This window comes from Hippocampus bargibanti, linkage group LG18 (genome assembly GCF_051943395.1).
Source record: "Hippocampus bargibanti isolate YZ-2025 linkage group LG18, ASM5194339v1, whole genome shotgun sequence".
NCBI lineage: Eukaryota > Metazoa > Chordata > Actinopteri > Syngnathiformes > Syngnathidae > Hippocampus > Hippocampus bargibanti.
Genome location: NC_142751.1, coordinates 7,013,930 through 7,038,301, shown reverse-complemented (window position 1 = coordinate 7,038,301; position 24,372 = coordinate 7,013,930). Strand labels below are relative to the sequence as shown.

The 24,372-nt window shown below is 40.2% G+C and overlaps 1 protein-coding gene across 6 annotated transcripts in view; it reads right to left on the bottom strand.

Moving 5' to 3' along the window:
- The window catches only part of wdr7 (WD repeat domain 7), a 56,884-nt gene that overhangs the window by 21,531 nt on the left and 10,981 nt on the right, over positions 1–24,372 (bottom strand). For 5 of the 6 annotated variants that reach the window (XM_089019915.1, XM_089019917.1, XM_089019919.1 and 2 more), the window contains exons 15-24: positions 22,489–22,703; positions 20,802–21,035; positions 20,419–20,712; positions 19,639–19,835; positions 18,582–18,679; positions 15,628–15,759; positions 13,697–13,815; positions 13,391–13,514; positions 9,556–9,669; positions 2,169–2,396 (exon numbers count right to left, since the gene is read on the bottom strand). In XM_089019915.1, coding sequence (XP_088876041.1) covers positions 2,169–2,396; positions 9,556–9,669; positions 13,391–13,514; positions 13,697–13,815; positions 15,628–15,759; positions 18,582–18,679; positions 19,639–19,835; positions 20,419–20,712; positions 20,802–21,035; positions 22,489–22,703 — 1,755 coding nt within the window. The remainder of the gene's footprint in view (positions 1–2,168; positions 2,397–9,555; positions 9,670–13,390; positions 13,515–13,696; positions 13,816–15,627; positions 15,760–18,581; positions 18,680–19,638; positions 19,836–20,418; positions 20,713–20,801; positions 21,036–22,488; positions 22,704–24,372) is intronic. The other variant, XM_089019920.1, reaches the window with a different exon arrangement.

The window sequence follows — 24,372 nt, the reverse complement described above, 5'->3', positions numbered from 1 at the left end:
TGGTTAGAATATTTTATTCCCATGCGTATGTTCGGTGTGTATGAACTGTCTAAATGTCTAAAAGTGATAGCTAAGTACTAGCTCCTGCTGGTATTTTTTTTTATTACAGCAGTACACTGAAAAAGAAGATACAAGTGTTTCATAGTTGCCAATGTGACTTTCATCACATAGCAGAGCACCGATGCGTATGAGGAACTGTCACGGCTTGGAATTGAAGCGGATTTACGTGGGACAGGAGATGTGAGACAATCTCTTTCGTCAATGGTTCATTCCACCATGACATCACTGATTCATTGGTGTAAAGAAGGCTTTGATCCTCTTCTCTTTCATCTACTACTGCTTAATACAACAAAGACGGTGTATAATAAATAATAATAATAATACATTTAACAAACAATATATTTATTTCCAAGTGCCCTTCAAAACTCTCAAGGACCCTTTACAGTCATGGACTTCAGGATGGAGCCGCGAGAGGGCCTGCCTTTACTGCAGTTTGCTGCAGTGAAACATAAATTTGCAAGTGAAACATAAATTTCTCCACTGGTAGACAAATAAAAGCTAATCTAATCTAATCTAATTATTGTTGATGATTTTATTTAAATGTAGCTAGGGATCAATCGGCATCAATCAAGTCGTATTGTCAATTACCAGTTTTGGCAGAAAAGACAACTTTCTTTCTCAACCGAAGGAAGGTGAGTTTAGCAAAGCAATGGAATCAAAGTCACAGTTAAAAGAGCGTGTCATATTGAAGAGCTCAGTATATTACCGATGTATGAGATTTTTAGAGGGGGCCAAGGGGGCTTCGTGCACTGTAAGTGTGTAGTCCATTCAGGTGAGATACACCAAAGTGTGTTAAACTCACCATGGATTAAGCCTATCAGTGAGCAGACAGGCAGCGTCTTCGGGTGGATGCCCCCAGAGACAACCAATCAGAGCTCAAGAGAAGCAGGATGGAAGAGCGCCTCTGCTTAGTGCGGGTTTGATGGCCGCTGAGGTTTGAGTGCTATATGCTCCATGTGGCACAGGCTCAGATCAATCAGTGAATTTGTGAGTGTGCGTGTGTGTGCGTGTGCGTGCGTGCGTGTTGTATTTCCCGGCAAATTCCTAAAAGAGTCAAGCTTGGCAGATTAAAATCAATCACAACTCTCCCTTCTCACCTTTAATCCATCTGTGTTTTTTTTTTAACCGACATTATTTTTACATTTTTGACCAAACTGTGATTGTACGAAAGGAGATGCTCAAAGTTCGACATGCATCTTGACAAGGGATTGAGGTTGAATGTTGTAAGCTATACTGTATTAAACAATGATGTACTTAACCCTATAATTATGCTTAGAAGTGTCCAAGTATGCAAAGTGTACCATATTTTCCGGTGTATAATGTACACCGGATTATAAAGCGCACCCCCAATGAATGGTGTATTATCAAACTGTTTCCATATACAGTAAAGTCTCGTTATATCGATATTCAAGGGAGTCCGAAAAAATATCGATATAACCGGGACTATCGATATATCCGACCCTGTTTGCATGTAATTTTCTCCGTGCGTGCATAGAAATAGTATCGATATAACCGGGACTATCGATATATCCGATATCGATATAACGAGACTTTACTGTATAAGGCGCAAGTGACTATAATGTGCACCTTCAATGAATGAAAAAAAATATATAATATATAAGTATCTAAAAGTTTCCAAAGATAAGGCAGCTTATAAGGCGCTGCAGTCGAGGCTGGGGTTACGCAAGACTTCTTCTACAGGGCGAGACCTGTTGTGGAGACCTGTTGTGATCAATATTACTTCGCACAGAAGGCACACCTGCATATAAGGCGCAGGGTCATCTTTTGAAGAAAATCAAAGCTTTTGGGTGCGCATTATACACTGGAAAATACGGTAAGCAGACGAGGCTATCAAGCGTTTATAAGCGTCTATTGCTCTCCAACTGAATCTTTGCTCAATTTATCACAAAAACAAAGTTCTGCGCGGCTAATATGTTGTTTTCTCAACTCTAAATTCCAACTCGATTCATATCGCTGCAAACTGCAGCTAAACGTGTATATGACACATTGAACAGCTCTAAAAAACAGTCACGTTCAAAGAGAGGGTAGGTATAATTTTGCAATGGTTCATACCAACAATAATAAGGTTTGTGATCTCAGTGACTTACATGTGTGTCGAGCCAGGGAATAATTTGAAGAACCACCACTTGTTGGTCCAAAGCCTTCAGGAACCTGCCCGCCAACTCGAGTACGTGCAGCACCTTTTGGAGGTTCAATCTCAGCCCCAAACTCCGCCCCGATGACACCCAGCAATACGATGGCCGTGGCCTGTTTGCGGCGCTCCTCGTACGAATTGGAGATCTTCTTGGCATTTGGTGGAAGGTTGGAGAGGCAGCCTTGTACACACAGACATGGAGAATTTACCAGGAGTTTAAGGCAAACATTGAAATTTATCATATACGAACTGTTGGATGTGGAGCTTTCAATTGATATACTGTAAATATTACAATACAAAGATATATTTTTTTTCTTCTGACACACGGGGTAGGTATTGTTACAATTTTTCATCCTTCTCGTTATGAAATGTGTCAAAAATTACAACATGAAGATGATACCAATAAAAGGTGGACCGTGCTTCTATTGTCATGGCTGAGCCATTATTTACACCCAAAAAAATTGGGTTCAATTGAAAGCCTTTCGTTACAGTGCAGACATACAAAGTCACTCTATGAGTCATTGTACTTTATGGACACCTGCGATATGATGCAGCTCTACAGTGTTTGAAAACACCTAAAAAGAAACTGGTGTGTATGTGTGTACAATGTATAACAAAACCTGCACAGTGGGTAACTACATCAGCAGAATCGTAAAAATTGCATGAGTGGCATCATCACAGTAGGAGATGTGAGCTCCTTACACAAAAACACACAAGACCGAGAGAGAGAGAGAGAGAGAGAGAGAGAGAGAGAGAGAGAGAGAGAGAGAGAGAGAGAGAGAGAGAGAGAGAGAGAGAGAGAGAGAGAGAGAGAGAGAGAGAGAGAGAGAGAGAGAGAGAGAGAGAGAGAGAGAGAGAGAGAGAGAGAGAGAGAGAGAGAGAGAGAGAGAGAGAAGAAAGGATACAATTTCCTATTACCATCAAGAGGCCGGATTTTTTTTATTTCTGATTTTCTGTCTTTGGGTGAGTGAGCAAATCACTGCGACTGATTTATATCGCAGGGAACAAAGCGCCTGGTAGCCACACCCACCCACACTTGCAGGAGGAGGTTGTCAGATAAACATCCAAAAGAGAGAGAGGGAGCCACTGTCGTCTTGATGTTGACATTCCTGGATTTGTAAATGAAACCTAACTCTGGTCATTATTTATCACGACTCCCAAGTCAGAATGACATTCTGAATTCTCTTAGACTCTGGAATTATTGATGACATACGGAATCATATATTTTTTTCTAACTGACAAAAAAATACATTTATAAAGTACTGGTACACCGGAAATGAGCAGAACGCCACTTCGTGTCTTTCTGAAAATAAGTAAACAGAAAGAAAATCATTTTACATTGAAGACATAAGTTCCGAAAGAATGGAGGCCTTAATGAAGTCCGAGGATCATGACAAATATTCTGCAGTGCAGCCCTGAAGCAACAATCACTAATGATTGGTCACAGCAAAGTCTATCATGCCCAAATCTCACAAGCCAGCAAAAGCAACCATATTATTGCCAATATATACAATACAATACATCATATTCCATTTTTTGACAGCTTCTGTAATGTGTATTTATGGTATTGATGTTGATAGATGAAGTATGGATATAAAGATACATTTGATTTGGATGGAGGTAAAACTATGACCTGTGCAAAAAAGATCTATGTGGTGGATAATGACTTTGAATTTAAAAAATATCTTCTAAATCTAAAAGCTAATATCATCTGTCAAATGTTCATTTGTAGTTAAGTTGAAAAAATGCTGCACATAATGGTTATTTTTAAATAAGCCATATTAATATGGTAATTATCAATTAAGTTGTTGAAATTAGAAGACGGTATATTTGTTTAAATGATGAAAACATACAGTTAACAAGATCACAGTTTTAAGACAACTAAACACCAAGAGGTCAAGAAATGAAAATGGGCATATCAAGGCTTTTCCCAGTGGTTCACATGGGTGAGTCCAGGATTTGTAAGTTACTCAATTTTTTTCAGCCCCTCAAAACCCCCTTCCCCCATATTTTCATACTATATCCTGGTGCTCTTTATAATGAGATTGTGAAAAGGCCAGCTGTCATTTGGAAGAAGGCCCAGCGGCGGGCTCTGATAAATGGATTAGAGATGGCATCCGTTCCCTGGGCCAGAATGGGCGAGTAGATAACAGAATTACAGATAGACTTCCAATCAAAATCACCAAAAAAGTTACAGTTTACAGAAAGGGAATAAGTAAATAAATAAAAGTTATGGCTGCGTCAGAAAAACGTTTTAACTGGGGTATATTAAAGGTTTGATAAGAAAATATCTTACAAAATAATGTAAATGATTCAAGAAGACATGACAGTCTGAATAGGCAGTGTGGTTTGATTACCCTTATGCAAGTCAGAGTTCATGCACTTAAAAAAGTATACGTCTTACCAAAGTCGGTCCCTTTGATAAAGTCACCTGAGTGAAGATTTGCAGGGCTGTTTCATTTATTTTCTTATGCAATTCAAATATACCATGACAGATGATGACTTAGTATTGATCAGTTCAATGAGATTCTAAAGTTTAGAGTCTCATTGAATCTTATCTCATGAAAGTTTAGAATCTAAACTCTCAACTTTTCAGATTGGCCATTGGTAGCCATTTTTTGATTATGTAAAAGCTTTTTTAATTTTCATTTGTTTTGTTTTTTAATGAGACTGGCAGATGCCCTGAACTTTAGAGGTGAAATGAGATGTCTGCAGACAGTTTTTGGGTAAATCTCATCCTACCTGCGGTCTCTCGGCCCGTGTGGACAGAATGATTGATTTCTGAAGGCCATCGATCTCCTTCCTTCACGACCGAAAGATCTATTATAATGACATTGTATCTAAATCTTATTTGTTGTTCAACCTGCTCCCAAACATAACCCAATAAAGTAAAGAGGGGCACGAGCAAACTCTCCTCTCTGCTTGCCTATGTTTGGCTAAATCGTCATCGGATTGGAATGAAGGAAAAAAGGGGGGAAGCTATCTGGCTCAATAACATTATCTTTAAGAGAAAGAAAATGATTAAATCTAAAGATATGTTTTAAGGTCATGCAGACAGAGAATAATGAGTGAGGCAGGGGTAGCAGTTAATGGATGGATGGAGGAAAATTAGGGAAAGGTCGGCACGAGGAGTCGAAGCAGATTAAGAGAGGGAAAGATATTTTTTGAACCAAACGTCATACTTTATATTCAAAATTTGGACGTTCCTGTGAGTGACCGTAGATTCAGGATGCAATGTATTAGTCTACCTAGCGGGTTATGAGCTGTGCATAAAGCCCCTGACAACTGAGATATTGGAAACACTGGGAGAGGCCCTTAATTTCAATGAGATGAATGCCCAAGTCGGGTCATGAAAAAATGTAATGTTTGGCATACTTTACCTGTTTTTAGAAAATTAACTAATTCGCTGCCATTCCTAAATTTATTCGGGAATTGAAAAGTGTGATGTTGAGCGCCATTCCCAATTGTGTTCGGGTTTTTGTTTTTTCATGCGGGGCTCTCGATAAAGCGCTGGTGAGACCTCTGGCAATGTTTTTCCCTTCCACGAGGGGGCAGCATTTGCCCTTTGTCCATGTTAGTGCTTTGATACGGCTTCAGCTGTTGTGAAAGCGCTATATAAATAAATATGTATGTATTGTATTGTATTTTGTACAACCCCTCAATTTGAATCTCAGATACCTCCAGACCCATACAACTCATGAAAGAAGAGAGTCTAAGGTTTCTAACTCTGTAATGAATGTTTATGTAGTCCTAAAAGTCAATATTCTGGGGGTCCTACAATTTGAGTGAAAATGACAAAAACCCTGGCACTGGAGTGGACAAATGTCTGCACATTGTCTGGCAATGAATGAACTAAAAAAAGATTGACATACGACAATAAAAGCTAAAACATCTTCTTTATTGGGGGAACTCGTGCCAACAAGCTTACCAAACCCTTCAAAAGTGGTAACCCGATCATCCTACAATCCTACAGCGTGGATTTGCATCTATTGGTAATCAATAAGAGGCTGGTTAAACTTGATCACTCGGGACTGAGGGAAAGGGGATCAATATCAGCAGGAAACTGATGTGAGAACGAAAGCAAGTAGATAGAGAAAGCATGCAGTAAACAAAGTCGACCGTGGAAAAGAACAATGGAAGCTGAATTACATTCAACGCAAGTGTGCTTGCACCGTGGAATATAGTGGTGGTCAAGGATGCACTCCGTCCTGAGAGGGAATGTCAGGGGACATGAAAGCTTGGGAAATAATTGAAAACACAATTAAGACAATAAAGAAAAAAGCCACAAGAAAAACAATTGGAAATCCTAAAGTGGTTCTTGCCTTCGATCCTGCCTAAGTCGCTCTTAAAGGTTAAATGCATTTTATTGTCTTAGGACTGACAGACAACATTCTGTGCTCATGAGAAACCGCAAGGATGGGGGGAAAACACAGATCACATTTCTTCCTATGTTGAGATGAATTGTGGAATTCTGTGTTTTTCCCCCAAATCTCTTGAAGATAAATTTGGATTTGGCTAAAATGTATAATTAAAGCGATTCCATAATTCAACAAATCTATCAGTAACTGGGCCGCCGTGTGCCCAGTGAGCCTGAATTTCTCTGAACTTGAAATGAACGATTTTTACATACATTTCCATATTTGTACACACACACACACACACACACACACACACACACACACACACACACACACACACACACACACACACACACACACACACACACACGCACACACACACAAACACATATTTATGTTGTATATTTATAATAGTATGGGCAGTGGGTGGGGGGTAAGCCGGCAATCAGTTGCCAGCCAATGGCAGTGCACACGGAGATGAACAACCATGTGCGCGCACACATAGATCTAAAGGACAATTTAGAGAGTTCAATCAACCTGCCATGCATTTTTTTTGGAATGTGGGAGTAAACCAGAGGAACCGGAGAAAATCCCGGGGAGAATGTGCAAAATCTTCACAGAGATGCTAGAGGGAGGATTGAACCCACGACGACCTCTGCAATGGGCCGCCTTGGCCCAAATTTTATAAATATTTTAAATCATTTCAAATGTGTACAGCACTTTTCTAAGTGTCCCTCAATGTGTAAAATGGTGCTAGCTCAATCATCGGAAACAATCAAGAAGGTTTCGAGTCAACACTCCAAACATTCCTCTCTGCACAGATTCAATCTGTGCCGAAGAGAAATGTGATCTGACCCAAACAACCTCCAGGCTCAGAGATTAGATTAGCTGGGGAGGCTAGCGTTTCGGCTAACCGAATCACAACTGGGCTAATGACACGGAGAGGTGAGGGTCAGCCTGACCTTTCACCTCTGACCTCTATTTGTGCCGTCTCAAACCCTCTCCGGGGTTGAGAGATGTAAACGGGAAAACAAAAATTTGAGTTGAGAAAAGAAAGGGAACATTTTTCCTGATTATGGGGACCAATTAATCGGTCACGCTCTACTTTGCACTATCGTGGCGATATACCCGTGATAAAGTGCTTCTTCCTTGACATTTGTGTTGTGATGTGTGTGTGTTTGTGTGTGCGTGTGTGGTTAAATTAAAAGAATAATACACTATATCTACATGTTAAGTCTCACGATTTGGTCGGGAGACTCCCAATTTTGACCACAGCACTCACAATACTTACTTTATAAAGCAACTATTGACACAATATAGACAGTTCATTTGTAAGGTAAAAAAAAGAAAATGTAAAAAACAAAATACATTTTTATACTAATTGAATGTATAAATAAACAATGAAAGCATTTTTTGTTTTATTTACTTCTAATTTACACTTTACACATTATTCTAACACGAACCACAAAGTCGTGAGTAAGAAAATCTCCTGATTTATGATTTCTGAAACTTAAAAGTGCATATGGGTCCTTGAAAAGTTTAAGGGACTCATTGACTATATATATTTTTCCCCCCGCACGATTGTCCAGTTCAGTCGCTTTTGACTGCATTGCTTGTTGTGTGGCTGGTTTAAGAAATGACTTTGTCTCACTCAAACATCAGGCTGCATGACCATTTCTTGAACTAAATCCAATTTCTAATATGCAAATGTGTTTTTAATGTCATGCTGATGATGCCCATCGCAAACAAGTGAAATTTTAAAAGGCCATCCCTGTGGAACGTGACAGTGATGTAACTCATTTTGATTACTTCTTTTTAAATTGCTTGACACCGATGAGGACAACTACAGCATAAAGACATGGCGTGTGTGTATATGTGTGCATGTGTCTGGGGCATGGAAGAGTAGGCTCAGGTGCCGTGGTAACAGCCGAAAGCCAAGTCATTCTGCTAATGTGAACAACATTCTTTGCTCACTTGTCTTCTCTTCTTAGTTATGCCTTGTTTATGCAATTTCATTTTTTTATTTATTGTTCTGTTTCCATTGCTCTACATAGGATTCTTTATTTCTCTTTTTTTGACCAAAAAAGTTAAAAAAAAATCCCTTTTCTACTATGCTTCATGTATTTTTTACATCAGTTCCTTATCCCTCCTTGTAAGCATTGCCATGCAAGGTTTAATTCAGTGCTCTCTGTCTTGCGTTCTGTCTCTCTGTCTGTCTCTCCCTCTCTTTTTCAGTAGATACATGATATAGATTTATGATTATGAAAAGTGAAGCTTGATGTTAAGTCTTTGCGGATGTTTGGTGTTTGTACATATTTAGATTTAACGTTGGACAGAAAATGAAAAATACTGCTCAAGGCAAAAAATAAATAAAATAAATAAATTTGGCAAGTGTGAAATGACAAATTGTTGGCTGTGTATGTAATATTGATTGTTCTCAGAGAAGGATAGGGAAGGAAATAAGAAGGAAGGGAGCTGGGAGGCTAAATGTGTCAAACCATTATTTTAAATACGTTAATAAGGTTGGATGTATGAAGTTATTAATGTCGCCAAAATATTTAAATCTCAAAAGACAACTGGACATTTGTGAGTTACATGTGTGCATGTGTTTTAATTTAAATGTGAAAAATCAGCAATTGATTGCGTAGGGAAAGAAAGTTCCAGAGTGGATGCTTCACAGCCAGAGAGGCTCTTTTTTTATAATTTGGGGAAGAGCAAATGATAGTTCTACCAATGTAATAACCTTATTTTGTAGTACATTACAAAAATGTGGGAAAACAATCCCAGCAGTTTACCACTTCAAAAATTAATTCAAGACATTTATAAAATACCAAATCATGAAATATTTCACTTTGTGTGTCGTAAATTCAAATCAACAGTTTTACCTGATACACTACTTGAGACGCATCTGGAAATGTCAAGTAAATAAAGATGTTTCAAATAAACAAAAATTCAAGTTTTGGATTGTATACTTCTTAATACCTGCAGTAATGTCATCATCAGTGACGTCCATTTCCTCCTCAGGTGCCTTAACCTCAATTGGTGTCGCTTCAGGAGGTGGTGGAGCTGGAGTCGAGGGTTCAGCGGAGGCGCCGGCTGAAGAAAATAGAACCACACTTAATTAAAATGCACGGGTTTGAACTTTGTGTAGACGTTAGTATTATCATCACAACAGGTTTCACATTGATTGCTATTGTTCTGGTGAAGTAGCTAATAACGGTTTATTGGACCTTTCTGTTATCAGGGGAATTAATAGATACACACACCTGTTCCCACAAACAGGATACACTTAGTGCCTTCATTAAAGCCTTATCGTTCCGTTGCCAATTAAAAGTGCTTTTCATTAGCCAGGGTAATGAATGATTATGCCCTAATGAATGGAGTGGCACAATGTAATTGAACCAACGCAGGGCTAATCTCTGGTTAAACAGATTCATTCAAGAAATCAACACAGGTACTCACAACAAGGTGTACAAGAATACATTCGCCAGTCCTATATGTTCATTTAAACAGAATGGCACAAACACAACAGATAATGAAAAATCATTGGAAAAATAATGCATCAAAATTGTGTTATTTCTCCCATTCGAAAACGACACATTCAAAGCGAGCTGAAGAGACAATGAGTGTAATCACATTACAATATCATCTTAATTATGCAATTTTTGTAATTGCAACTATTCAACCAAGATAAGATTCCGCTTGATGTCCAAAATAATCTGCTAACACATCGTGCTGACTCCTCTCCATTAAAACTTTGCAATGGTCTACTCTACATCATAAACCTGACCATAGTCTGACAGAAAGCTAACATGCAACCTTTGGTGCATGTCTTGCACACTGCAAGAATCAGGACAAATGTGCGGAAAATCCAACTGGACCCTCCGCACCCTGCCCACCAAATTTTCCAGCTACTCCCCTCAGGCAGGCGCTACCGATCCACGTGCACCAAATTCAGGAGACATTTAAACAGCTTCTTCCCCCTCACCATTAACTCTCTAAACAGTAACCCAAATATCACGGTATAGTGGCTCTTTGCAATTTTGCACACCCCTGTGGAACAGCATCCCGTTATAATCATTGTAGCTTTAACTCTGTACTTTTGCATTCGGTTAAACTCAGCAAAAACATGTTTTACTGCTGCATATCCTCCATATACGGTGGTCCATAGTACTTAAGTAAGCAGCGTTCAGATAATTTAAAAAATGCACTTATTGGAGGTCTATGAAAAGAAATTTAGCTGCAGCTGTATTTTCAGCAAGAGAACTGAATCCATCTGATATACAGACCCACTTGCCACTGGGACATCCACGCCATTGCTTTTCACATTGTTACAAAACGCATCCAACCAGGCCTATGATCTATAAGTCAGCTGCTGGAGAATGAAAGAGTTGAAACCCGCTGTGGCAGAAAGAAGGGGGTTGGTGGACATTGTAGAATGCCGGACTGAGGGTGGGAGGGGAGGTTAGGGTAGATGGGAGGGAAGAGGGAAAAGACGGTATTCCAGCCTCCTCCAAGGTCAAGCTTGTCATGTCAGCCATGACACATAGCTCCCAGCATGCCTTGTTAACCTCCCGGACCTTTTCCTCCTACTCTATTGTGTCTGTTACTCTCTCTTCCTCAATTCAAAACACATACTTCCTTTTCTGTAAAATCCTATCCAGTCAATTCCATTTTAGTCTGACAATAAGGCCATTTAGTGATTTGCATTCATTGGATTGATACCATAACTCCTGGTACTATTGAACTTCATATGAACACATAAAAGGGTGAACACCAAGAGCAGCAGGTGAATAAAACTGGAGGGAAATAGATGTGAATTACTGCAACTGAGAAAATCTATGCTGGTTACTATTCAGTGATCAAAGAAACAGCTGGCACACAGAGAGTTCAAAGAGCTAAATTGCATGTGTGCATGAGCGTCGCGGTGTGAAAAACTGCAACATTTCCATAATTTGGATGCATGTTGTGTGCATGTGTTTGTGAACACGCAGCGGCTCCCCTCTCCCGGCAAATTGGCGTTTTCATGTTTATTATGTTTGTTAAAATCATTATAAGTGCCTTGCATGCTGGGTCAGAGAGGACAGTAATTTCATCTGTGCTGTATGTCATGCATATTAGCATATTTGACAATAAAGCTGACTTTGACTTTGATGTTGGTCAAGGATGACCATGGGACTTGGTCCTCATTTTTTAATTTGAATAAGTTCGATGGTAAAGTTAGCTGAGGGTATTTCTCTCTCGGGGCATCCTGTTCACCACCTCAGCGACTTAGGATCACCATAGCTCACCCAACCCCTCTTATGGTCAGTGTGGAGCAAGATCTGATCAAAGACACCCCCACCATCTTGTGGTGATTTATTATATTGAAATCCTTCCCACTAAATGATCGTAGTTTTGCAAATGTATTTTTACATTTTTGTATTTAAAGCAGTTAATGAAGTGAGCAGGATGACTCATGGTTATTTGAGGTTAACTACTAGGCCTGTGCCACATCTGACCGGCTTCCATGCCATAATCTGCCAGAAGTCATCCATTTCCAAGGTTAACCTGAAAGTTTTAATTGTACTTTTTGTAACATATCTGGCCAGCAAGCTTGACAGGTACCTACCTCCACACGAAGAATATATATATATACAGTAAAGTCTCGTTATATCGATATTCAAGGGAGTTCGAAAAATATCGATATAGCCGGGACTATCGATATATCCGACCCTGTTTGCATGTAATTTTCTCCGTGCGTGCATAGAAATAGTATCGATATAACCGGGACTATCGCTATATCCGATATTGATATAACGAGACTTTACTGTATATATATATATATATATATATATATATATATATATATATATATATATATATATATATATATATATATATATATATATACACACACACACACACACACACACACACACACACACACACACACACAGTATATATTATTTTTTTTTGGTCAGTCTTGTTGTGCTGTGCATATCAAATTCAGTGACCCTATAACCTCACTCTATCTTGCCCTCGGTGTTCCCTCCCCCATCTGTCCTCCCTCTTCCCTTGGGGTCACCCGTCCATCACTCCCCTACCTCCCCCGCCTGCGGTACAACAGTGGTAACACAACACTGACCGGTACCCATTTCTATGGCAACCGTTCCCCAGGGAAAACCCCTCACCGCCACCACCCCCTCCAGGATCTCAGCAACTGGAAACATACACACGCACACTGACATAGTATTTTAGAAGACTGTTTCTAAAAAAAAAAAAGTAGAGATTAACCTTCCTTCCCATCATAAGATCTAACTATAGACAGAAGGGGGAGGCGGAGTGGGGGTGCTGTGGGGAAGCGGAACCAACTAAACAGCTGGATGGTGAAAGTGGCAATGTTATACTGTATCACCGCATCAGTCGGCCATGCAGTGCACACCATTAACAGTTAAATGAATCATTTAAAAAAAGTTGCACTCTTTATGCAACTAAAGTGTTTGTTCACTTATTAGATGTAATGGCGCTATTTATTTGGGACAGAAGAATATTGAAATGTCACAATGCAATATCACGAGATGAACCTAATGGCAAGATTGTTTTGACTGGAGTGTGGGGAGGTTGGCGCTGTAAACAAACAAACATAAATAAGCAAACAAATAAATTCATAAATAAGTAAATAAATGCATAGTAAATAAAGGCATAAATGCACAAATGAATGAATAAATAAATAAATAAATAAATAAATAAATCCTTACAATACCATATAAAAACTCAGGACATTGTTTAAAAAACCTGGATACTGATAAATAAATTAAAATGTCCCATTACTTACGGGAGCTGACTGTGTCCACGTATTGAGGCAAATAAGGAGACCATAAATCAATTGTGTCCTTGCGCCCCGATTGGCCGATCCTTCTCAACTCAGCGAGCAGTAAAGCTTGTGCTGCTTCACGTACCTACGTAAAAGCACAGACATTTCACACTTGGTGTGATGACTAAAGTGAGTCAATCACTCGGTCAATTGTGATTAGATGATTAAGGCCTGGAAGCAAGGTCGCTCCTTGCTTTGTGGAAATCATGCTTTCTTCAAACTATGTGAACATATACAATATGTACTGGAATATCATGAGCCTTTTACCTCGAGACAGCGGTCCTGCCATCTCCTCGCCAGCATTTCGAGGAGTGGAGGTCTAAACTTGTCTAGGCCCAAGAGGTCAGGGAGCATGACACAGTGCATTGCTGCCAGCTGGCTCCAACCTGCAAATACACACAAAGGTAGTTTCATGGGATTTGTACTGGCAGGTGTAAGACAACGGAGGTGGGAGAAAAGAAATACCTGACATCAAATGAACAAAATTTTACTTGGAAAAAGCCGAGCTGTCAGTGCATTGTCAGCTTTTTACATTGCTGTGGTGTCAGACAAGACAGATGTTAGACTGACGAAATACTAAATCACACAAACATTAAATTACATTTTTACCGAAAATGTAATTTTTTTTCCCACCATTTTTGCAGCAATCTCGCGTTAATGACACAATTTGATTGATTTTGAAGTTGACCTTTCAATGAGAAATGTTTTGTGTTTTACACGACAGCAATGATGTAAATAGGTTCAACTGTAACACTATGTACTTGAAAAGTTCTAGGAAATATTTACTCCAGGTGAATATTTGAAACAAAGATAACCCTCACAGAACCAACGCTCTCGTGGTTTGGATATGGTCACATAGAATCCCTACCTGACACTGCTCCCCCATGTGAGTTTTAGTGTAATATATATTATTATTACATTGGTAAGAGCTGTAAAAACCCCACACTGTGAATTATATGTATTGACCACGCCACAAGACCACTAACACCATCACCATGAGCACGCTTTACAAATGAGGTGGTATGCTTTAGATTAGAAATTCCTTTACTTCGCCACACTCTTGCTGTAGTGCAAGTTGATATTTGTCTCATTTATCCACTGGAAGTTGTTTCAGAATGATAAAAAGTTTAATACATGTTGTTTATCTGTCCTGTGTTTAAGACACATCAGTGGGTGAACCCTCTGCGTTCCATCTGGTCATTAAATGTGAAAAACAAAGAGTACACTGTAGGGGTGGAAAATGTTGAGGGTTGAAGAGCCAACAATGAGTCTGATGTTTAAGCGGCTTGAAAATTTGCATCCTACAAATGAAATTTGAAACAAACCAGTTTATGGCTTTAAAAAATACCTAAATGCTGCCGGAGCAGAGCACATTCATTCTGTGAATAAAGCAGTATTTTACCCATATTAAAGAAGCATTGAGTGGGGTAAAGGATATAGTTTTCACCAGATTAAGATCGCCAAGTAACTCTACAATATAAAATAATAGGCATGCCAATTTAGCAAAAAGAAGCCGGGAACATGCAAAAGACAGAAAGAGAGAAATATCACTGGACAACAGCAGACCGCACAGAACAACTCGACGAAACACCAACCGACAGGGACAATGGTCAATGCACTTTCAAATGAATTGTTTCAGTACAGTTTTGGTTGTTTAAAAGTTCCACAGTGCCGGGAATTTGAAAACAAGAGGTCAACATGCGTTTCAACTATTTACTGTTGCCACATTTTTTATTGCTGTTCAACTGAGTGAAGCGAAAGTGAATTGAACACACCGAGGACAGACAAACAAAACAAACGGGTAGACGAATAGCGCTGTAGACCCAAATAGTAATAAACACATGAAATATTAAACAACAACAAAAAGGACCAACATGGACACTTGTGTAAGGCAGAAGGAGCATGGCTAAGGTACAATTGAGGCAAGAGAAACAAAAATGTTAACACTCATAGATGGGTGGAAACAGGTTCAGGGCATGTCAATAAATAAAGAAAGACCTGAGGACAGAAAAGTCCAAAACGAAATGTGACACAAAATGATAGAAACTACATGAGAGGGAGAATAAAAAGATGAGAAAAGGAATAGAAGGGATTGGACAATAGAGGAAGGGAAGAAGAGGATCTCCAAGCGCAAGTGGGTGAATCAAGACAGGGCTCTCAAATTTCCTCTAAACTGAACCTATCAGTTCAGTCGGTACCTTCATTGACCGAGGGGATGCTATGAGAAGGAGGACCAGGGGCCCTCTGAGGAACAACAACCCCAGGAGCCCCCGGGGGCCCCGCCGTAACGGTAGAAGAAACTTTGGTGCTGGCTGTGGTGGCTACCGCAGCTTGGAAAAGGAAGAAAAATAGTAAAGAGTGAAGGAAGATGTTAGAGAGCTGTCAACTGTACTGTATACATACACATGTAGAACATAGAAGGGGCAGTTAAGTCGAAAAGAATAGTTTACACTAAATTACAAAAGAGCAACAGAAACAATGAAAACAAATAAAAAAATGTAGATTCTTGAGTCTTTTTGGGGGGGGAGCTACACATAAGTCTTAGTTTATTATGAGGCACACAGCAAAGCAGAGAACATTCAGGTTCCAGGAGATTCGAAGATCATTACCGTATTTTCCTGTGTATAATGCCCCCCCAAAATCCTTGATTTTCTTCAAAAGATGACCCTGCGCCTTATACGCAGATGCACCTTATAAATGAAGTAATGTTGAGCCACAACAGTTCTCGCAATTACTGTCAACAGCCACTCACCCTATTTCCCTCAGTAGAAGTACTGTGTAACCCCAGCCTCTACTGTGGCGCCTTATAATGGAATGTGCCATATATTTAGAAAACCTGTATATATTTGAATATTGTATATTGAAAACTTTTTTCATTCATTACACCTGCGCTTTATAGTACAGTGTATCTTGTATATGGAAATCGTTTAAAAATGCACCTTTCATTGGGGGTGCTCTTTATACTCCTTTATGCACCGGAAAATACAGTACTTAGAACGTGTGAACGAAATGATGTGGTCATATATCTTCATTGTATTGATAACTGTATCAGTTTTGACCGGGTTTGCACAAGTTCAGTTAGGGGCGTACATGTCGCACACTCCAGGACCATTTTTTTTCGGAGAACTGTCTATATAGCACAATGCTGTACTGTGATGTTTGAATTCAGTTGTTAATAACGCAAACACAATCTGTGAAAAGCACAATGCAACCTGGCATAGGACATAGGGCAAACAGACAAAAAGGGAAAGGGGGTGAAAAAAATTACCATTACATTTACTGTTGTTGAAGACAAAGAGAGAAATAAATAAATAGACAAAAAACTAGGACGATAGAAAGCTAGATATTAACTTAAGAGATCCAATGAGGGCGCAGTGAACACAACACGAAAAGAGAATTTTGTGCAGTTTCATGATTATATTGTTTTCCTACAGACCAGGCGAAGAGCTAAAGCAATGCAGGAGGAAATAAAAGTATATTGGTAAGAAATGAAAGTAAGAAAAAGACAAAGAAATCAACCGACAAATATAGTGAGGACACCTGAGAGTAGTGCTCAGCAGTTTACCTGCACTAGTGAGAGGATATATGTATATATCCTATATAAACATGACAACTGTCTGAACCTTGTAGATAAGAAGAGTCTAAAAATTCCTAAATTCTTAAAAGCATTAATTATAGTATTACCATGTCAAAACTTGCACATTACATGATGCAATTAACAGAAATGCTGATAGTCCAAGAGACGACTACATAACATGGATAAGGAAGGCATAATACTTTGTTTTTTAATATGAAATACAGTAAAGTCTCGTTATATCGATATTCAAGGGAGTCCGAAAAAATATCGATATAACCGGGACTATCGATATATCCGACCCTGTTTGCATGTAATTTTCTCCGTGTGTGCATAGAAATACTATCGATATAACCGGGACTATCGATATATCCGATATAACGAGACTTTACTGTATATATATATATATATATATACATTTGTAGACTTATTAACATTTCCCTTCTTAAACATTATCAATTGGGAAAAGGCCTGAAGATTTTTTGGGGGGAATGAGCATGTCATAAAGTCCAAATTTTAAGGATTAGTCTTTTAAAATCACCGTGCAACAAAGAAAATGCGGTTTTCTAACAGTAGCTTCTGAGATCATGAGGGATTTTAGGGGTGTCTTTTTAAAAGGGTGATTGTGGGCTGCTTTTAGTACATAACACAGACACACACCTGGTTGAAGTGGACTGTCTGAGCAGAGGTCATGGCCAAGGAGCCCGTCTGAATGGACATGAATGGGAGTGTGGCGCGAATCAGTCCACATGCTTGTCACGCTTCCCCCAAGCCCCCATTGAAGCATGACAATAGCCCCAAAACCCCATTCCCACCCACCACCAATGCAAGTGTGCCGTCCGAGGCAAGTGTGTGTATAAACAAATGTGCAGGTATTGTGCTTGACGAGTGTGCATGCGTGCGCGTGTGTATGGCAGATGGTGACAGATGGTTACAATTTCGCCTACCGTGAACCAAAACAAGTTTTGACACTTCTTTTACTTGGAAAAAGCATTGTGTTTCAGTACACTCGTATCATTTTTGTCTTCCGGCAAAAAAAATTCTGCATATACAACTTCAAAATAGATGGAAGTTTTAAAAGTGGCACAACATTCCTATTTTGATTCTTTTATTTCTGAGATGAGAGTTTAAATATTCATAAAAGATGTGTTTGCTTCGATATAATCATATAAACTTGATCAATGTTTCCTAATTTATTGAAGAAAAACGAGTATCACCACAGACACCTATTTTTTATGCCCATGACTTGTAAAGACGTCTTTAATTTTTGAATTGTTTGTTTTTTTTAAAGTATTTTTGTCGCCTTTGTCGCTCAAAGGGTTTCAAAATTATTTCTTTTACAGAAGGTTGAACTCCAGCTGTTGTACCGGCCCATGTCAAAAATGACAAAAGAGTCCTTTAAAAAAAAACACTGAACAAGAAATCACCACCCGCTTCCTTCTGTGAAATATATTTTCTTAACTCTCTGTGGGATTTATTGTTCACTAGGCTACATTATGAGACCCCGCCTCTCTCCAAATGTCCCCGCAGGGCCCCATGGGTGTGTGAAGCAAGCACCCCCCCTCCTTTTGTAGTTACCTTGTTTGATCTGGGCTTGTAGTGCCGGGTTGGAGGGCTGCGGGGGTGTGGCCGGCGTCCTACGAGGAGTCTCCGGGGTTCCTCCTGGTCTGGGAGGCCTGGAGAAGGATCACAAAGACAAGGCATGAAATATTAAAGCAATTGACTGGAGAAAGGTGGAAAAACAAAAAAAAAAGACAAAACACGTCCGTCCATAATGTACATTCACTTGTACACGCATATACACACATACACACACACACACACACACACACACACACACACACACACACACACACACACACACACACACACACACACACACACACACACACACACACACACACACACACACACAAAAGGGCATTTGTCTGCTCAGGCTATTGAATTGTTAAGTGCAGGTAATAAGTACAGGCACAATCCCGTGTCTGAACATACCAGAAGAAACGTACTTTTTCAGAGGCACAAATATCAAGAAAGACGATGGACATAGAAGGCTGCACATACAGTGATACCTCTGCATATGAACGCTTCAGCTCACGAACTTTTCGCCTCATGAACATAAATTTGCTTGCATATAGTCTCAGCTGACGAACTAGTTTTCGGCGGACGAAACAAACCATACAGCGCCACGGTGGCTGGCGGAGTAGTTTTCGGCGGAAGAACACCAAACCACACGGTCGAACAGCGCCACGGTGGCTCGCGGACTAGTCTTCGTCACCCCCTTTCTTTGGACGTAGTTTGTTATCGAGTGTAGTACCGGACCGGAAAAGACCCCACCACAGGCTAGTGTTAAGCCGAAGAGGACACAAAAGAAAATTACGGTCAAGCAGAAGAAAGAGATCAGCGGAAAACACGAACGAGGTTTGCGTTTGTGTGACTTTGCGTCCCAGTACCAGTACGCTAAGTCGACCATTGCTACGTGTGGCTAAGGGTGTTTCTGTGTTGTCTAAGCAACGGTCTCAGGCAATAGAAGAGGTTGGAAAACACCTGTTGATTTAGATTAACGAAAACGAAAAAAAAAGCTCGCAGGGGACAGTGTGTGTTTAAGAGCATCCTGCTCTTCTGCATTTATTACCTGGCAGGCGCCTTCTTCATATGTTCACCGATAAAGGTGGCATTGGTCATGCCCATCAGCGTGTTGGCCAGGGAGATGACTGACAGGAGGTGCTGCGTCGTGACCGCCCTTGACACTCCATATGTCCCCTTGCCAACAATGTCTGACAAAGTCAATTTCCGGCCTGTTGCAAGGGACAACTGCCGCAGCAAAGATTCCTGACAAATAGAGGATGACAAATGAACCAAAGACAGAGAATGGTGACCACACCAAGAGCTATTTTTTTCAGCTGGCCTTACAACAGAAGATGTGATCATTAACTCATTCACTGCCAGATGTACAAAAATGTGTCCACTCCAGTGCCAGGGTGTTTGTCATTTTCACTCAAATTCCAGGACCCACAGAACATTGAGTTTTAGGACTACATAAACATTCAATGCAGCGTAAGAAACCTTAAACTCTTTTCTTTCATCAGGAAAAAAGAGCTAATTCCTAAGCTTTATGGGTCTGGAGAAATATGAGGTGCAAGTGGGGGCAGCTGTACAAAAGGCAATTGCTGCCCCCTCATTGAAGGGAAAAAAAATGGCCAGAGGTCTGACTAGTGCTTTATTGGCACCCCCCGCAAGATAAACCAAAACCTGAAGAAATTCGTGAATGGCGCTCAACGTCATATTTTCAATGCTTGAATAAATTCGGGAATGGCAGTGAGAGAGTTAAAAGGACGGACGGACAAGAGTGTTGATTGAGCATTGAAATTGTACACATTTTCCTTTCACATCAATTATCTAGACTGGCACACACCTTGAAGGTAGGCAACATGAGCGACATGTGACCTCCTCTTGAGATCAGACCAAAAGAAATGGGGCAGTGTGGCCTGAGCATGCCAAGTCTTTCCAGACAAATCCCGTCCAACTGCTCGTTGAGACCCCAGGCATGCAAGCAAGACATGAAGAGTTTGGCGGTGTCCATTGTAAGGTTGTACTCCAGAAGACTCAAAGACTTTGACTTCTCCTCGCGCCTCCTCATTTCCTCCTCTTCTTCATCATCTTCATCTAAAAGGTGCTCCTTGATGGTCTCCTTCATCGTTTCTTTTACCTATTTTTTTTAACGACATCAACACAAGTGTTTCAAATCAAGCGTTGAAAAATAACACAAATGTGAGTCTGGATGGCTGGATTCCTGACCTGCTTGAAGATCTTGTTGGCCAGGAAAGAGCCTCCCTTGTCAGCGCCAGCCTGGCTTTTTTGCAGCGTCTCAGGGGACACCAGCATGGGATTTGGTCTCTGAGCTTCTTCTGTTAGCAACTGGATGATTACAGCTTCCACGTCAAAGAACAACACATGCATGTCAGGATCCGTGAGGTTGGTCTTCATTGCCTGGACCACCAGTGCATTGTGAGAATATTTGGGCAGGTTTCCCTAAAAAGGAGGATGTTGGAAAGCAGTAAAATTAGTGAATCCGTCAGACACAGGAGATAAACGTTTAAGAGTAATACGATATAGCAGTCACATTTTTCAAATACCATAAAAAGAAGATGATTAAATGACAAACATTATCACATTTTGGAGGAAGGAAAATAATAATCATTAAAAAGAGCAGTCTTGTCCTGATCCTTGTGTCAACGTCAGAAAGTTAAAGTGGATGAACGTTGCCATCTAAAGGCCAAGGGTTCCATTGCACACAAGTCGATTTCTTTCACTGGGAATTCACAGATTTTTTTGGAGCATCCTATTGAGCACTTGGTTGAAATTTAACTCAATCGGGAGTTCAAACCAAGCCCACAATAAGACTTCAAAAATTCATTTATCAAAAAAAAAAAAAATTTCTGCGGGAGCACAAATGGCTTTTTCATGACATACTTAAATGTCTTGCTCAAAAGCCACCACATCACAGTGTATGATAAAAAGATAACTTGAACTACGCACATTGTCTTCGTAATAAACTCATACTCGAGGTTTACACAAATTACTCATCCAAATTTCAATGACGACTTGCAGATATACCACCAGATAAATCATCTCAACTTGACAGTAACAAAGTATTAATCAGCATATCGGCTGATTAAACATTTATTGATCTTTTTCGCCTACTTTTTACAACACTTTACCTCCTTCAGACAAAAAGAATACAAAAAGGTGGTTCTGCAGAAATGCCAGAGGGCAAAGTCAAAGTCACATATTGACTTCCTTAACACCTGACTAAAACCTGGAACTGTAAACATAGATGACGGCTTGTAGCTGACAGAGATGTAGTGTTTGTTTTGATAGTCTGACATTTCATGGTCATTATCTTTCATCACACACACGGCGGGAGAGCATACACAGCCACTCACACAGGGAGGGATGGTGGATGGTTTTGACCCATAATGCAAGAGAAATAACCCTGTGGTGGGAGGCAACGAAAACAACAACAAAACGTAACAGTGATGTATTTCTGATATTGAAAGGAGTGGTGAGGGTGTGGGGGGTTAATGCATCAGTTGTATGTTGGCCTTTCCAGAAGAGAGCGATGATCAAGACTAGATTATTGAGTCTCAGCACTCAGACAATGAACACATACCTGTTCAATTCCCTTTCAATACCACGTTTGCTTCCTGGATCTTAATCCACAGTCCTCAACTCATTAACAAATTTATTCGGGTATTGAAAAGTATGATGTGGAGCGCCATTACCGAATTTGTTTGGATTTTGTTTTACTTTTTTTGCAGGGAAGAAGGAGGATGGAACAAGCTCCGATTCATCTTGTGTGTAAATTTCAGACCTCTGGGCAATGTTCTTCCCTCCCGAATGGCGCTCCACGTCATACTTTTCAATATGCAAATAAAGTCGGGAATAGCAGTGAATGAGTAAATTGAACGCTGACTGACTGTACCTTGTCAGCATTATCTGCTGCCAGCAGATTGGTGGCAAGTGTTTGTAGTTTGTGCTGAGCCATGTTCTTCAGTGCTGCCAGGCTCCGGCGAGTCATTGCCTGCTTCAGGTTCACTGCTGAATGGCTCATGGTGTCCACGGTGGCCGGGGCCAGCTCATCACAGGCATTGAGTATCTCGACAGCGGTAATGCCCATCACACAGCGGTCCAAGGCCCCTGTAAACATTAAAGTATCGAGTAGTTGAGAGAGAAAGAGAGAGAGACCCTGGCTGCAGGAATTGTGACAGAACATAGAAAACAATGAGGTGTTATTCTTGTTTTCCTCTGTGAATTCGCACTCAACACGATTTTGGGGTGAATTTGCTCATTTTAAAGCAATGTAGGGAGAAAATCTACATGTTGTTTGTTGTTTCTGTTTTTCTCATTTCAATGCTGTTGTGCATTTTGTCTTTTGGGTTGTTCGTCTTCATAATTGTTATTTTTCAGCAATGCCAAATATCCTTCACCCCCCATACCCCCATTGATTTTATAAAGCTGAACTATCAACATCTATTGCCTTGAATGTAATTTGGTTTACAGTTATCTCAAGCTGCAACTATCCTTTGCCCTTCCAAAAGAAAGAGGTTTAGAGGAGACCCCATTAGCAGCAGACAGACCTGATATCAGGATTGGCTCTAAGTATTGAGTGAGAAGAGAAGTGGCATCATTATGCTGTGTGTGTGCGCGTGTCAGAGAGAGCGAGTGTCTATTAGTGTTTGTGTGAGGGTGTGCAAGTGGAGGCTCAGGCATCAGACATGCTATGGTGCCACGGATCACAGACAGACTCTCTTTCTTTTTGACTCCTCTCGGGCCCACTTTCTCACATACACAGACCCAAAACCGCTCTTTCCTCCATCACTGTCTCATACACACTTTTAATTTCACACTCAGTTACTCGGCAATCTCTTAGCGCTACAGCTCAATCAGGCCTCAAACACAAACACACAAACACACGCATACACATGCATGCATGCATGCATGCATGCCTGCCCACACTCGCAGGCACACAGAATGCCAAGCGATATTGTTGCAGAAGCGTATTGAAACCAAAGTTGTGCTTTTGCTGACATGCGCGTGTTATTTGTGCTAGCATCAATGTAAACTAAAATGGTTTCTGAAAGCAGCAAACTTAAGTGTTAAGAACAATTCAAAATCACTCATAATTCATAGGTGCATTTTATTATCAACAAGGTTTAAAGGACAACCGACGTCTGCGGACAAGTCGTGTCCATAATTTGTAAAATGGCTTCAAATGACTTCTACCGAGCATATTTTACAAAGAGTCCACCGCATATAGCTATATTTTACGTTTTAAGATTCGCGCTGAATATTCAGGAAGTCTTGATTTTGAGTTGGTGACGAGTCCGTACGTGATGTCACTAAAGGACCGCGCTTGACCGTAAAAAAGACGCATTGTAGAGGTCCTTCCATCACGTCAATGTATTTTGCTGTACTTGTTTGGTCTGGGGACCTCGTAATGCACTCAAAAGCCGCCAGAAGGCCAGAAGAGGGCGTCCAAGTGCCATATAAGGAATTTATCAGCCTGTGGAAACGGAGGTGGCCACAGGAGGTCGCCATTTCGTGCCTCTTTTTTTGGGTGAGAGATTTTCCCCCAATGTTGCCTCAAAATGGCACAAATAAATTCTTTAATCAATTGCAAACATGTATGCTTTCCTCTTCAGAACTATTTGAATCATATTCATAACTGGATGTGTACCAAGAAAGGATATTTGTTCGGTTGAAACTCTGGTTCGTCTTTCCTGGTTCGGTATTGTCGGAAGTTCACTTGATAAAAATATCAGCAACGACGATAGATGGTGAACAAAAAACTACTTTATTCTAATGG